Genomic DNA, 12,375 nt, shown 5'->3' on the forward strand with positions numbered 1-12,375 from the left:
TTGTTTATTTATGAAATCAGCAAGAGACTGCTTGTTTAAAAAATGAATTTTAACGTTTTAATGAACCTTTAAAAGTTTTTAAAAATGAACATTTAAACATTTTAATGAAGAATTTAACATTTTTAAAAATGAGCATTTTAACGTTTTAATGAGCATTTTAACGTTTTAATGAACATTTTAACGTTTTAATGAACATTTTAATGTTTAAAAAAATGAACATTTAACCGTTTTAATGAAGAATTTAACGTTTCAATGAACATTTAAACATTTCAATGATGATTTTAACGTTTTAATGAACATTTTAACATTTTTAAAAATGAACATTTTATTGTTTTAATGAACATTTTATTGTTTTAATGAACATTTAAATGTTTTAATGAATAATTTAACGTTTTATTGAAGATTTTAATGTTTTAATGAACATTTGAATGTTTTAATGAACATTTAAACATTTTAATGAACATTTTAACGTTTTTAAAAATGAATATTTAAAAATTTTAATGAAGATTTTAACGTTTTAATGAACATTTTAACGTTTTAATGAATAATTTAACATTTTAATGAAGATTTTAACATTTTAATGAACATTTAAACGTTTTAATGAACATTTAAACGTTTTAAGAAACATTTAAACGTTTTAATGAAGATTTAAACATTTTAATGATGATTTTAATGTTTTTAAAAATGAAAATTTAAATGTTTTAATGAAGATTTTTATTCAACAAGCATATATATATATATATATATATATATATATATATATATATATATATATATATATATATATATATATATATTCTGATATATATCAGACATATATATCTTGTTACATGATCTCAGAAGGAGACTGCTTGTTTCTTTATGATGTCAGAAGGAGACTGCTTGTTTCTACATGATATCAGAAGGAGACTGCTTGTTTAAAAAAATAGACATTTTAATGTTTTAATGAACCTTTAAACATTTTTAAAAATGAACATTTAAACGTAATGAAAAATTTAACGTTTTATTGAACCTTTAAACGTTTTCAAAAATGAACATTTAAACGTTTTCATGAAGAATTTAATGTTTTAATTAACATTTAAACATTTTAATGAACATTTTAACATTTTTAAAAATGAACTTTTAAAAATTTTAATGAAGAATTTAACGTTTTAATGAACATTTAAACATTTTAATGAACATTTTAACGTTTTTAAAAATGAATATTTAAACATTTAAATGAAGATTTTAACGTTTTAATGAACATTGTAATGTTTTAATGAAGATTTTAACATTTTAATGAACCTTTTAATGTTTTTAAAAATGAACATTTAAACATTTTAATGAAGAATTTAACGTTTTAATGAACATTTAAACATTCTAATGATGATTTTAACGTTTTAATGAAGATTTTAACGTTTTAATGATGATTTTAATGTTTTTAAAAACGAAAATTTTAAAGTTTTAATGAAGATTTAAACGTTTTAATGATGATTTTAATGTTTTTAAAAACGAACATTTAACCGTTTTAATGAAGATTTATATTCAACAAGCATATATATATGTATCAGACTATATATCATGTTTCTACATAATATCAGAAGGAGACTGCTTGTTTCTTTATGATGTCAGAAAGATACTGCTTGTTTCTTTATGATGTCAGAGGCAGACTGCTTGTTTCTTTATGATGTCAGAGGCAGACTGCTTGTTTCTTTATGATGTCAGAAGGAGACTGCTTGTTTCTTTATGATGTCAGAAAGAGACTGCTTGTTTCAAAAAATGAACATTTTAACTTTTTAATGAACCTTTAAACGTTTTTAAAAATGAACATTTAAAGGTTGTAGTGAAAAATTTAATGTTTTAATGAACCTTTAAACGTTTTTAAAAATGAAAATTTAAAAGTTTTAATGAAGAATTTAACGTTTTAATGAACATTTAAACATTTTAATTAAAATTTTAACGTTTTTAAAAATGAACATTTAAATGTTTTAATGAACCTTTTAACGTTTTTAAAAATGAACATTTAAATGTTTCAATGAAGAATTTATTGTTTTAATGAACATTTTAACATTTTAATGAATATTTTAATGTTTGAATGAAGATTTTAACATTATACTGAACATTTAAACGTTTTAATGAACATTTTAACGTTAAAAAAATGAAGATTTTTACGTTTTATTGAACCTTTAAACGTTTTTAAAACTGAACATTTAAACGTTTTAATGAAGAATTTAATGTTTTAACGAACATTTAAACGTTTCAATGAACATTTTAACATTTTAATGAACATTTTAACGTTTTTAAAACTGAACATTTAAACATTTTAATGAAGATTTTAACGTTTTAAAGAACATTTTAACTTTTAAATGAACATTTTAATGTTTTAATGAAGATTTTAACATTTTAAAAAAATGAACATTTAACCATTTTAATGAAGAATTTAACGTTTTAATGAACATTTAAACATTTTAATGATGATTTTAACGTTTTAATGAAGATTTTAACATTTTAATGACGATTTTAACGTTTTTAAAAACAAACATTTAAACGTTTTAATGAAGATTTTAACGTTTTAATGAAGAATTTAACGTTTTAATGAACATTTTAACGTTGTAATGAAGATTTTAACATTGTAATGAACATTTTAACATTTTAATGAAAATTTTAACGTTTTAATGAACCTTTTAACGTTTTTAAAAATGAACATTTAAACGTTTTAATGAAGAATTTAACGTTTTAATGGACATTGAAACGTAATCATGAACATTTTAACGTTTTTAAAAATGAAGATTTTAACATTTTAATGAAGATTTTAACGTTTTAATGAACATTTTAACGTTTTAATGAACATTTTAACGTTTTAATGAAACTTTAAACGTTTTAATGAACATTTTAACATTTTTAAAAATGAACATTTTAACATTTTAATGAACATTTTAACATTTTAATGAAGAATTTAACGTTTTAATGAAGATTTTAATGTTTTAATAAACATTTTAACGTTTTAATGAACATTACATAAAGTTGTGTCTGGTTGTAGCATTTCATATTTCCTAGTTCCTACTGCATGAGTTCAGATGTATTAATCCATGCACTTAAATATTAATGCTCTGATTTTATTGAAACACTTGTTCTGAAATATTTCCTTTACTATTGTGATCAAAAATATTTAATCTCAATTCTGAGGCTGCTCTGTAAATAGTTTTAGAATAAACAATACACATATCAACTTCTGATCATTCCATATTAATTTCAGACTTAAAATAATGTATTGATGTAAACCACACCCACTTCCGGTTAAACCACACCCACTTCCGGGTTATGTCACGCCCATTCCGAGTACAGATACAGATGCAGATAATTTACTTGGTTGAACAGATAAAGATACAGATAGCGGTGTACTCGCTCATCCCTATAGTTTATTGCCAGACTTAAAGTCCATTTTAAAAGAAACATACAGATAAAAGAAAAAGATACAAGAAAAGAAAGGATACCAATTAACATTAATACTAATAAAAGCCTATAAAATCACAGGATATAACTGCAGTGGAGGTAAGGGACAACAAAACTAACTAGTTGAGATGAATCCACCCAAACATTTTAACCAGTGCATTCCCAGCCTAGACATATAACGAGAGCAGCTATAATACTATTGGAAGATTCTTCCAGCCGTCTCATAAACTTGAACATTAAATGTCTTAGAAGTGCCTTAAATGTGCACACTCTCACAGAAACAAACGTTTGACTAGCACTGCCTCCCCTGGGAATTTTGAGGAGGATTCTCATTGCATCATTGTATGCCACTTGTAACCTGTGCAAGCTAGACTTTTTATAGAATGACCACAGATGTGCAGTATATAGTGGTGTGCAGTATGCTTTAAATAATGCCACTTTAACAGGTGTGGAACAACAGCTGAATTTCTGTGCAATGGTGTCTGCTTGCACATATAGCTTGCAGCACTGCCTGTAAATATCATCATCGTCACTCATATAGGCTGTGATAAAGTGTCCAAGATATTTTATCTTTTCACAGACTGCAAGACTGTTGCTGGACAACTTAAACACAGGATAATTAAGCCTTTTATCCTGGGTGGTTCTGTAGAATAGAACAACACTTTTGCTCGAGTTATATTTTAAATCATATTCCATTCCATACCCAATACTAACATCTAGGAGCTGCTGCTGCTCATGCAGACACTAAAGGTGGTTTCCCAGGAGCACTACTCAGCCTAAAACAGCTCTGTACAGCGTGGTTTGAGTCAGCCCATCTGAAAGCAGTTTTGTTCCCACGCCAGCTCCATGAAGCCCCCAGCCAATCAGCAGCCAGAATCACGATACAGGCCCAACTCAGCCTGGCCAGGTACCTCAATGGAGCAGGGACTAAAAATAGGGGAGAAAATAGAGGGAAAATACCAAACCGTGCCCTTGGAAACTGTGGTCGGGCTGAACTGCATCGGTCCGAGTTGCCCTGAGTAGTGTTCCTGGAAAAGCACCTTACCCCTTCTTTCCACCGGAGCCGTCAGCAGCACGTTACTGCAGCAGCACGTCATAGCTGCTGATAGGAACCGCTGTGGTCAACAGAACCTTTTCCACCGGAGCCACCAGCAGCAGTCAGCAGCGCGAGTCGGCCGCGTCTCAGGGGCAGCATGTCGCGGCCCTTACGCTCCGGTTCTATTTTCTACACGTTACGCCTCTGAAACGGGTCAAGTTCGACATTTTTGGGGAAGGAAAGACGGGAAATCGGACGCGGAAACGGAGCGAAGCTTCCCGAGATTTTCAGAATAAAGAAACGTACTGCCTTCCGGTTGCTTTACTTTAAAAAAGTTACTAACTGTGCGGCCCCGTGAGAAGTTATCACCTGGCTTGTGGCCTCCTTTGTTTTTCAGGTCCGTATTAGCGATTATAAAACGGACAGAACATAAAACACAAACCTTTTGGAGCCATAATGTAGTTTTCTCCTGCTTGTTGTTGTGTTTACTGACGAAGTCACTCGTGTGACTTTGTGCTCTGTCGGTGACAGCTGCTCCCATGCTGCTACGCGTCTCGTGGGAAGGGCCGAGCAGCAGCATAAGCGAGCAAGACGTGCTGCTGCAGTAAAGTGCTGCTGACGGCTCCGGTGGAAAGAAGGGGTTAAGGCTGCAGAACCAGGCATATCAGCTCTACTAAGTCCAACAGACCTGACCGGCAATCTGAAGTTGCAAGTGTGGTATTCTGGCCACAGAGCGGTGAGGGTCTGAGTGACATTTCATTCACCATGTAAAGGGTCATTTTGGCACATACTGGCTCAAGAAAATGAGTTCAAAATATGAAAATGTTGTAAATTATCACTTTAAGTTATCTTGGTGTCATGGTCTGGGGTGAGTCCTCCTCTCTCTGCTAAACCTTCTCTGAGCTTCTCCTGCAGGTGGGCGTGTCAAGGAGTGGACCAGCTGCAGTCCATCTGCTCATCAGTTGGCCAGGGACATAGAAGCTGCTGGGAGACATCTTTATTCACTGGCCAGATTGCTAGTTCCTGTGTGTTTTTCCAAGCTTGCCTGATTTTTGTAAGCTGCCTCTTCTCCAGATTTCCACCACCACCTTTCACACCGTCCTGCAACCTACCAGACCAGTCCCGCTGTCTCCCAGCCGGTCCCTGGCTCTCCACTCCATACTGACCCTACCTTACCGGATCCTGCTCCCTATTCCCTGCTCAGCTCCTCCAGTCCTCCAGCAACCTGGAAACCCAGGCCTAGTCCACACGTAGCTGGGGTTTTTTAAAAACAAATATCCGCCCCTCCAAAAACTTGCATCCACACCACTGGGTTTTAAAAACAAACTCTGTCCACACGTACCCGGATAAATACGTTGTTAAAGTAGTGGTAACAGCCTCCTCAGAGTCTTACTCCACCCACATTTCATATTTGAAAAATGCGGCCCAAAGAGGCGTTTCCTGTAAGACCGAGAAGGCGGAGCTACGGCCGTGATTGACATACTGAAATTTGAATACAGATGGCGACGGAGAGCGACACTAGCTCAGAGCAGTCATTCGAGGTGGAGGACTTTTCCCCACCTTCTTCCCCACAGGATAGGGAGGAGGGCTTATTGGGGGAAGCAAGCGGTCCTGAACCGTATCTTTTTGAGCCACTAGCTCGTGAGTTGTCAGAGGCCCCTGGAGTCGAGCCAGCAGGAGTATCAAGGCATCTAATGTGTCCAGTCTCTGAGTGGTAAGTAGCTTTTAGCCACAGCTAGCTATATTTAGCTTAGCTAAAAGTAATATTGTATGACTGCCTCAACAGGTGCACCTGCGGCCACTGCACATCATTGTCTGCCAGAGAAAATGTGTGCTGCAGAGAAACGCCCAAGGTATAAAAATAAAAGTACCCCACCATGAGAAAAGCATTCTGTAATGTACACATTTGTTACACAATCACTAACATCATACTAATATTGAACTCTTATAGCCCTGATATCAGTTGTTCTGTCATAGGTAATGCTCAGGTGTCAGCAGGTGGGTGTAACCTCCTGCATAACTAAGCATCCTGGTTTTGAGGCTGTTGCTCTGAATCCCTACGTGTTGCAGGCAGTTTATGGCACCTTTCTGCAACTCTATGGGGAGATGCAGGAGACTACGCTCAACAGGTAAGAAAACTGTCAAATTACTTTTTTTTGAATACTTTATAACTCCTACCACCTCTTTCTCAGCTGTTACAGACATCTGGCGTACCGGAATGTGGTCAGGTGGTGTTGGGGTTACCTGGGACAACACGTTCGTGTTGTGATCCCGTCATGCGCTGTCTCCAGAATAAGGCAGGAGTTCCCAGAAGACGGTGCATACAAAGGATTCCTCCCTCCTCTGAACTAATATATATTTTTTGGATTAAATAAATGTTATAATATATATTTCCTGTATTGATTCATGTCCATAAAAAGCTGCATAAATCACAAAACGGTAAATGCACTTCTTTACACTTTGACATTATTTATATATACACACATATAGCCACACACTTTTCAAATGAGCTCTTACAACAGTAAGGTTCTAATTCGGGGTTAATTAATGCTGCGGTAACAAGTGAGTTTACACCTTGTGTGATTAATGAAGTCTATTCTAGAGCAGGTTCAATTAGGTAAAAATGAATGATAATTTAATAAATGTGATATATGTATTTATACACATCCAAATATCAATATAATTGTATTTAAAAAGACACAATTGCGCTGCAAAGATAACATTTATTATAGCTACTACTAAGACAATGTTAGATTACATTCTGATCATAACTTTCATGATTTTTGACAAAACTAAACCACAAGCAGAGATTCTGGAGCCATCTGAGGAGAAGTTGGGCCAACAGTGATGTTTCATAGGTTCCTTAGACTGGAGGTAGCTTTCACTGTGATGACAAACGTGGAGATGGATCCCGGGAGCACAGGTTTTTCTGTTACAAGATCAGGAGGCTCTGAGGAAAAAGGAATATTAGTATGACTAGTATGACTTACAAAAGCAAGACTGGTGAGTTTTGCTATGTTACATACGGCCAAGATTTTCAAGTTGTATGGGAGCCACAGAGCAGAAAGGTTGTAGAGATCAATAGACATCTGGGAGGTGGACAGCATGAGTCACGAGTGGATGAGCATAAAGATCCATAATGACGACAGGTAACTCCTCTGTCGTACAGTGGTGAGCAGCCTGGCTGAGGAGGAGAAAAGGAAAAACCACACAGAGTAGAATACTAACTAATAATTACAATCTCTTGTTGTGTAGCTCACCTTACGTGCACTTTAAAACCTGGACCTATGCCTGCTCACAGCATCCCGTTTATCTGGTCTTTGGAACTGGGCACAGAGCGGTTTTGGAACCGGAATTTTGTCCGAGTACTCCTGATATGGGAGAGGATCCACCACCACAGAGTCGAACAGCAGGTCCATAAGCTTGTGCACATATACTGGAAAAGGGTTTTCAGTATTACAATAGCTCTCCATGACCATCATTTTGGTTTTATCATACAATATATGACATACATGAGGTTGGATTGGTCTTCAGGGCTCTGACTGTGTAGTCTCCACGTTTGTACTTTGGGTACACTACAGCATATCTCAGCTCACCAGTTGCTGTTGCTGCATGTGAGCGTGCTGCATTTTCATTATAGTGCATTGCAGCAAATTGTAATCTGAAATAATCAAATAAACAAACCATGTAGATTTGAGGCAAAATTCTACATTTCATGCTAAAATTTGAACAATTAGAGGCATTAATTTGAACATTTGTTGTATTCATTACCTAGACAGCATTCCTTTGAAGGAGAAGACCTGACTTTTTGGAGTAAATCTGATGATGAGACTGTGGAAAGCCTCCAAGGTGGATGTGTGGTACACAGGGCTTATCTTCTCTATGTCCTTCACAAACCGTGGAGCTAACAGAATGGCAGTGAGCTTCTCACATGATGCTGTGCCTACGTAGAAAATGTTAATTACAAAAATTACAATTTGATCAACTTTAGAATGTTGCTATTATTTCATTGAGAAAAAGTTACCCATAGCTGACATTTTTAGATGACAAATGTATGAAAGAGTGACTAATAGTGCTGTAGACAGGTGTGGTCATTACTTACGGCATTTTAGTACATATTATGTCAATTATGGCTGTTCTGCCTAAAACCATGAGTTGTGTGGCGCACTCGTGTGTTTAAATTTCTGCACAGCATTTTATTCTTAGTAATTAATTGCTGTTGGCCAAATGGTGGTGTGTGACCTTAGCAGCTACATGTGACGTCTGTAACTCTCATGCTCCAAAAATATTTCTCCATGTTGAAGGAGGTGAAGACAAATTGTCAGGTTCGTTGGCAGATCTGAAGCGTGACTGAGAGTTCTGTTGCCCAGACGCGGAGAGACAGAGATAGCCGGCGTGGTTATCTCCTGTAGGTGTAGTTTGAGTGTTTTGAGGGCTGGTAAGCCTGGAGACTCGATACAAAGTCTGGTGAGAAACGATGACTGAGCAATGAATGAAACGCCGGCACTTCCTTAAGTAGTGCCGGCGTGATGACGTCAGTCGCCACGTTGGTGGCAGGAATGAATGGAATGCAGTCAGCTGGAGGAGTTCGTGACAGGACCCCCCCCTCGAGGGACGGCTCCCGAAGTCCCAGGACGGCGGGCCCAGAAGTCAGTCAGCAGGGTAGGGTCGACAAACGAGCTCGTGGGCTCCCAAGAGCGTTCCTCAGGCCCGTACCCCTCCCAATCCACGAGGTACTGCCAACCTCGTCCCCGGCGGCGAGCGTCCAGAATCCTGCGGACCGTGTAGGTGCGATCCGCCTCAACACCGCGGGGCGGAGGCACCCGGACCGGTGGAGGGTGGAGAGGAGAGGAGATCACCGGCTTAAGCTGGGAGACGTGAAAGACCGGGTGGATCCGGAGAGTAGCCGGGAGGCGCAGACGGCAGGTGACAGGATTGATGACCTTAAGGACGGGGAACGGACCCAGGAAGCGAGGAGTGAGCTTCCGGGAGCCAGCCGGCATCCTCAGGTTAGCGGAGGAGAGCCACACCTGGTCGCCAGACCGGAAGACGGGGCCAGGCCGGTGGCGGCGGCGATGCTGACGGGCATACTCCGTGTTGGCCCGGGTGATGGCCGCACGGGCCCGGATCCAGGCGAGCCGACAGCAGCGGACCAGCGTCTGGGCAGCAGGGACCTCCACCTCGGGCACCTGATGATCAAACAGAGGTGGCTGATAACCGTAACAGGTCTCGAAGGGAGACAGACTCGTGGCTGAGGAGGTCTGGAGGTTGTGTGACAGCTCCACCCACAGGAGAAAGCGGGGCCAGGTGGTCGGCTGGGACGAAGCGAAGCAGCGCAGGTAGCGTCCAAGCTGCTGGTTAGCTCTCTCTGTTTGACCGTTTGTCTGCGGATGGTATCCAGAGGACAGACTGGTGGAAGCACCGACCAGGCGACAGAACGCTTTCTAGAAGCGTGAGACGAACTGGGGTCCTCGGTCGGAAACCACGTCCTGAGGGAAACCATGGAGCCGCACCACCTGTTCCAGGAGCAGTTCGGCCGTCCTCTTGGCCGTGGGGAGGCCGGCCAGGGCCACTAAGTGCACGGCCTTGGAGAAACGGTCCGTGATAGTCAATATAGTGTCCAGGTGGTCGACCACCGGCAGTCCCGTGACAAAGTCCAGCCCGATGTGTGACCACGGCCGCTTGGGCACAGGGAGAGGCTGCAACTCTTCAGCGCCGGGTCGGTTGGAGGACTTGGATCGAGCACACACATCACATGCAGCTGTGAACTCGCGGACGTCCCTCCTCATGGACGGCCACCAGAGAGCCCGACGGAGGAACTGGAGGGTACGGGCTTGCCCTTGATGTCCCGCGAGCCGTGAACAGTGCCCCCACGTGAGCGCCTCTTGCCGGCAGGAGGCGGGAACGTAGAGGCGGTTCGGTGGGGTCTCCGGCGGCGCTGGATCGCCAGGAAGTGCCGCCTGTATGGACTGCTCCAACGGCCATTGGAGGGAGGCCAGGAAGCGTTGAGCCGGTAGAATGGTCCGAGGCTCCGGGGGGCCGGCATCTGGTGCGAAACGCCGAGAGAGAGCGTCCGCCTTGAGGTTCTTGGAGCCGGGCCGGTAGGCGATATGGAAGTTGTACGGCTCGAAAAAGAGGGCCCACCGAGCCTGACGAGGGTTGAGCTGGCGGGCAGTCTGTAGATGAATGAGATTCTGGTGGTCGGTCCAGATCAGAAAGGGATCGGTGGTCCCCAGGAGCCACTGCCTCCATTCCTCCAGCGCCCACTTTATTGCCAGCAGCTCTCTGTCGCCGACCCCGTAGTTCTGCTGTGTGGGGGAAAACTTCCGGGAGAAGTAGGCACATGGGTGGAGCTTAGAGTCTGGACCCCGTTGCGAGAGAACGGCCCCCGCTCCCACATCCGAGGCGTCCACCTCCACGACGAAGGGCCGGGTCTGGTCCGGGTGGAGGAGGATGGGTTCCTTAGTGAAACGTCCGACCAGCTCATGGAAAGCACTGACAGCCTCTGGAGTAAGGCGAAAAGGGCGAGGCTGATTGGTGGTTTTGGTGAGTGAGGTCAGAGGTGCTGCGAGGGAACTGAAGTTGCGTATAAACCTCCGGTAAAAGTTCGAGAAACCCAGGAAGCTTTGCAGCTGCTTCAGGGTCGTGGGTAGAGGCCACTGAGCTACGGCCTGAACCTTCTGGGGGTCCATCTTCAGGCCCTGGGAGGAGATGGTAAAACCCAGGAAGGAGGTGGACTCCTGGTGAAACGCACACTTCTCCAGTTTGCAGTACAGTCCATGATCCAGGAGGCGGGACAGAACAGCTCGAACATGACGGATGTGCTCTTCGGCCGTGCGGGAGTAGATGAGGATGTCATCTAGATACACAAAGACCCAGCGACCCAACATGTCTCTCAGCACATCTGTAATGAACCGCTGGAAGACGGCGGGGCTGTTGCAGAGTCCAAAAGGCATCACCAAATATTCATAGTGGCCAGTGGGCGTGATAAAAGCGGTCTTCCACTCCTCACCTTCCTTAATACGGATGAGGTTATAGGCGCTGCGCAGATCCAGTTTAGTAAACACTGCGGCTTGTGTGATGGCGTCCAGAGCGGTGCCCATGAGAGGGAGAGGGTGGCGGTCCCGGATCGTTATTTTATTTAACCCTCGATAGTCTATGCAGGGCCGGAGATCCCCCTCCTTCTTTTTAACAAAGAAAAACCCCGCGGCCCCGGGGGACGTTGAGGGACGGATGAATCCCTTCTGCAGGGCATCAGTTATGTAATTGTCCATAGCCCGGGTTTCCGCCGGAGAGAGGGAGAACAGGCGACCCCGAGGGGGGGTGGTGCCGGGCTGGAGCCTGATCTCCAGGTCGTAGGGTCGGTGAGGAGGTAACCTGGTAGTGGGTTCTTTAGCGAAGACCTGAGCGAGGTCGTGGTATTGAGGAGGGACGAGCGTCAGGTCTACGTCTTTGGGAGGAGCTGCTGCTGCCCGAGGTGCAGGGGAGTCCCGGTGGTTATGGCAACCCGTGCCCCAGGCCAGGACTTTACTGGTGGACCAGGAGATGTGAGGCTCATGACGGCAGAACCAGGAATGACCTAGGATGAGAGGCGTAGCCGGAGCCTGGATGACCAGGAAGTGGAGGGTCTCCCGGTGTTGGTCAATAGTCATGTGGAGACCCTGAGTTCGGTGGGTGAGAGGGTACAGCATGATGGGCCGGCCGTCCACAGAGGTCACGGGAATGGGTCGGTCGAGGGCGGTGAGGGGTATCTTGAGCCGAGTAACCAGTCCGTGGTCGATAAAACACTCCGCAGCCCCAGTGTCTAAAAGTGCCTCCAGTCTGGTCGGGCCTTGGTCCAGGTGGAGGGAGACCGGGAGAGTGGTTCGGTGTGGAGCCGGAAAAGTGGAGACTCCGGGCGGGACAGC

General features: G+C 42.4%; 1 protein-coding gene across 1 annotated transcript; it reads left to right on the forward strand.

Moving 5' to 3' along the window:
- Window positions 1–5,811: 5,811 nt before the first annotated feature.
- On the forward strand, window positions 5,812–6,858 carry LOC129157447 (P2X purinoceptor 7-like). Its single transcript, XM_054736682.2, has 4 exons — window positions 5,812–6,182; window positions 6,255–6,321; window positions 6,446–6,597; window positions 6,661–6,858. Exons 1-4 carry the CDS (start codon window positions 5,968–5,970, stop codon window positions 6,818–6,820), a joined length of 594 nt encoding a protein of 197 aa, XP_054592657.1. The 5' UTR covers window positions 5,812–5,967; the 3' UTR covers window positions 6,821–6,858.
- The last annotated feature ends 5,517 nt before the right edge of the window (window positions 6,859–12,375 follow it).

This window comes from Nothobranchius furzeri, chromosome 4 (genome assembly GCF_043380555.1).
Source record: "Nothobranchius furzeri strain GRZ-AD chromosome 4, NfurGRZ-RIMD1, whole genome shotgun sequence".
Classification (NCBI taxonomy): Eukaryota; Metazoa; Chordata; class Actinopteri; order Cyprinodontiformes; family Nothobranchiidae; genus Nothobranchius; species Nothobranchius furzeri.

Bases quoted from the DNA above. Each gene is read 5' to 3' on its own strand.
- LOC129157447 (XM_054736682.2), top strand. From the start codon at position 5,968: ATGGCGACGGAGAGCGACACTAGCTCAGAGCAGTCATTCGAGGTGGAG. The intron at 6,183-6,254 runs GTAAGTAGCTTT...CTGCCTCAACAG, and splicing joins ATGTGTCCAGTCTCTGAGTG to GTGCACCTGCGGCCACTGCA. The intron at 6,598-6,660 runs GTAAGAAAACTG...CCTCTTTCTCAG, and splicing joins CAGGAGACTACGCTCAACAG to CTGTTACAGACATCTGGCGT.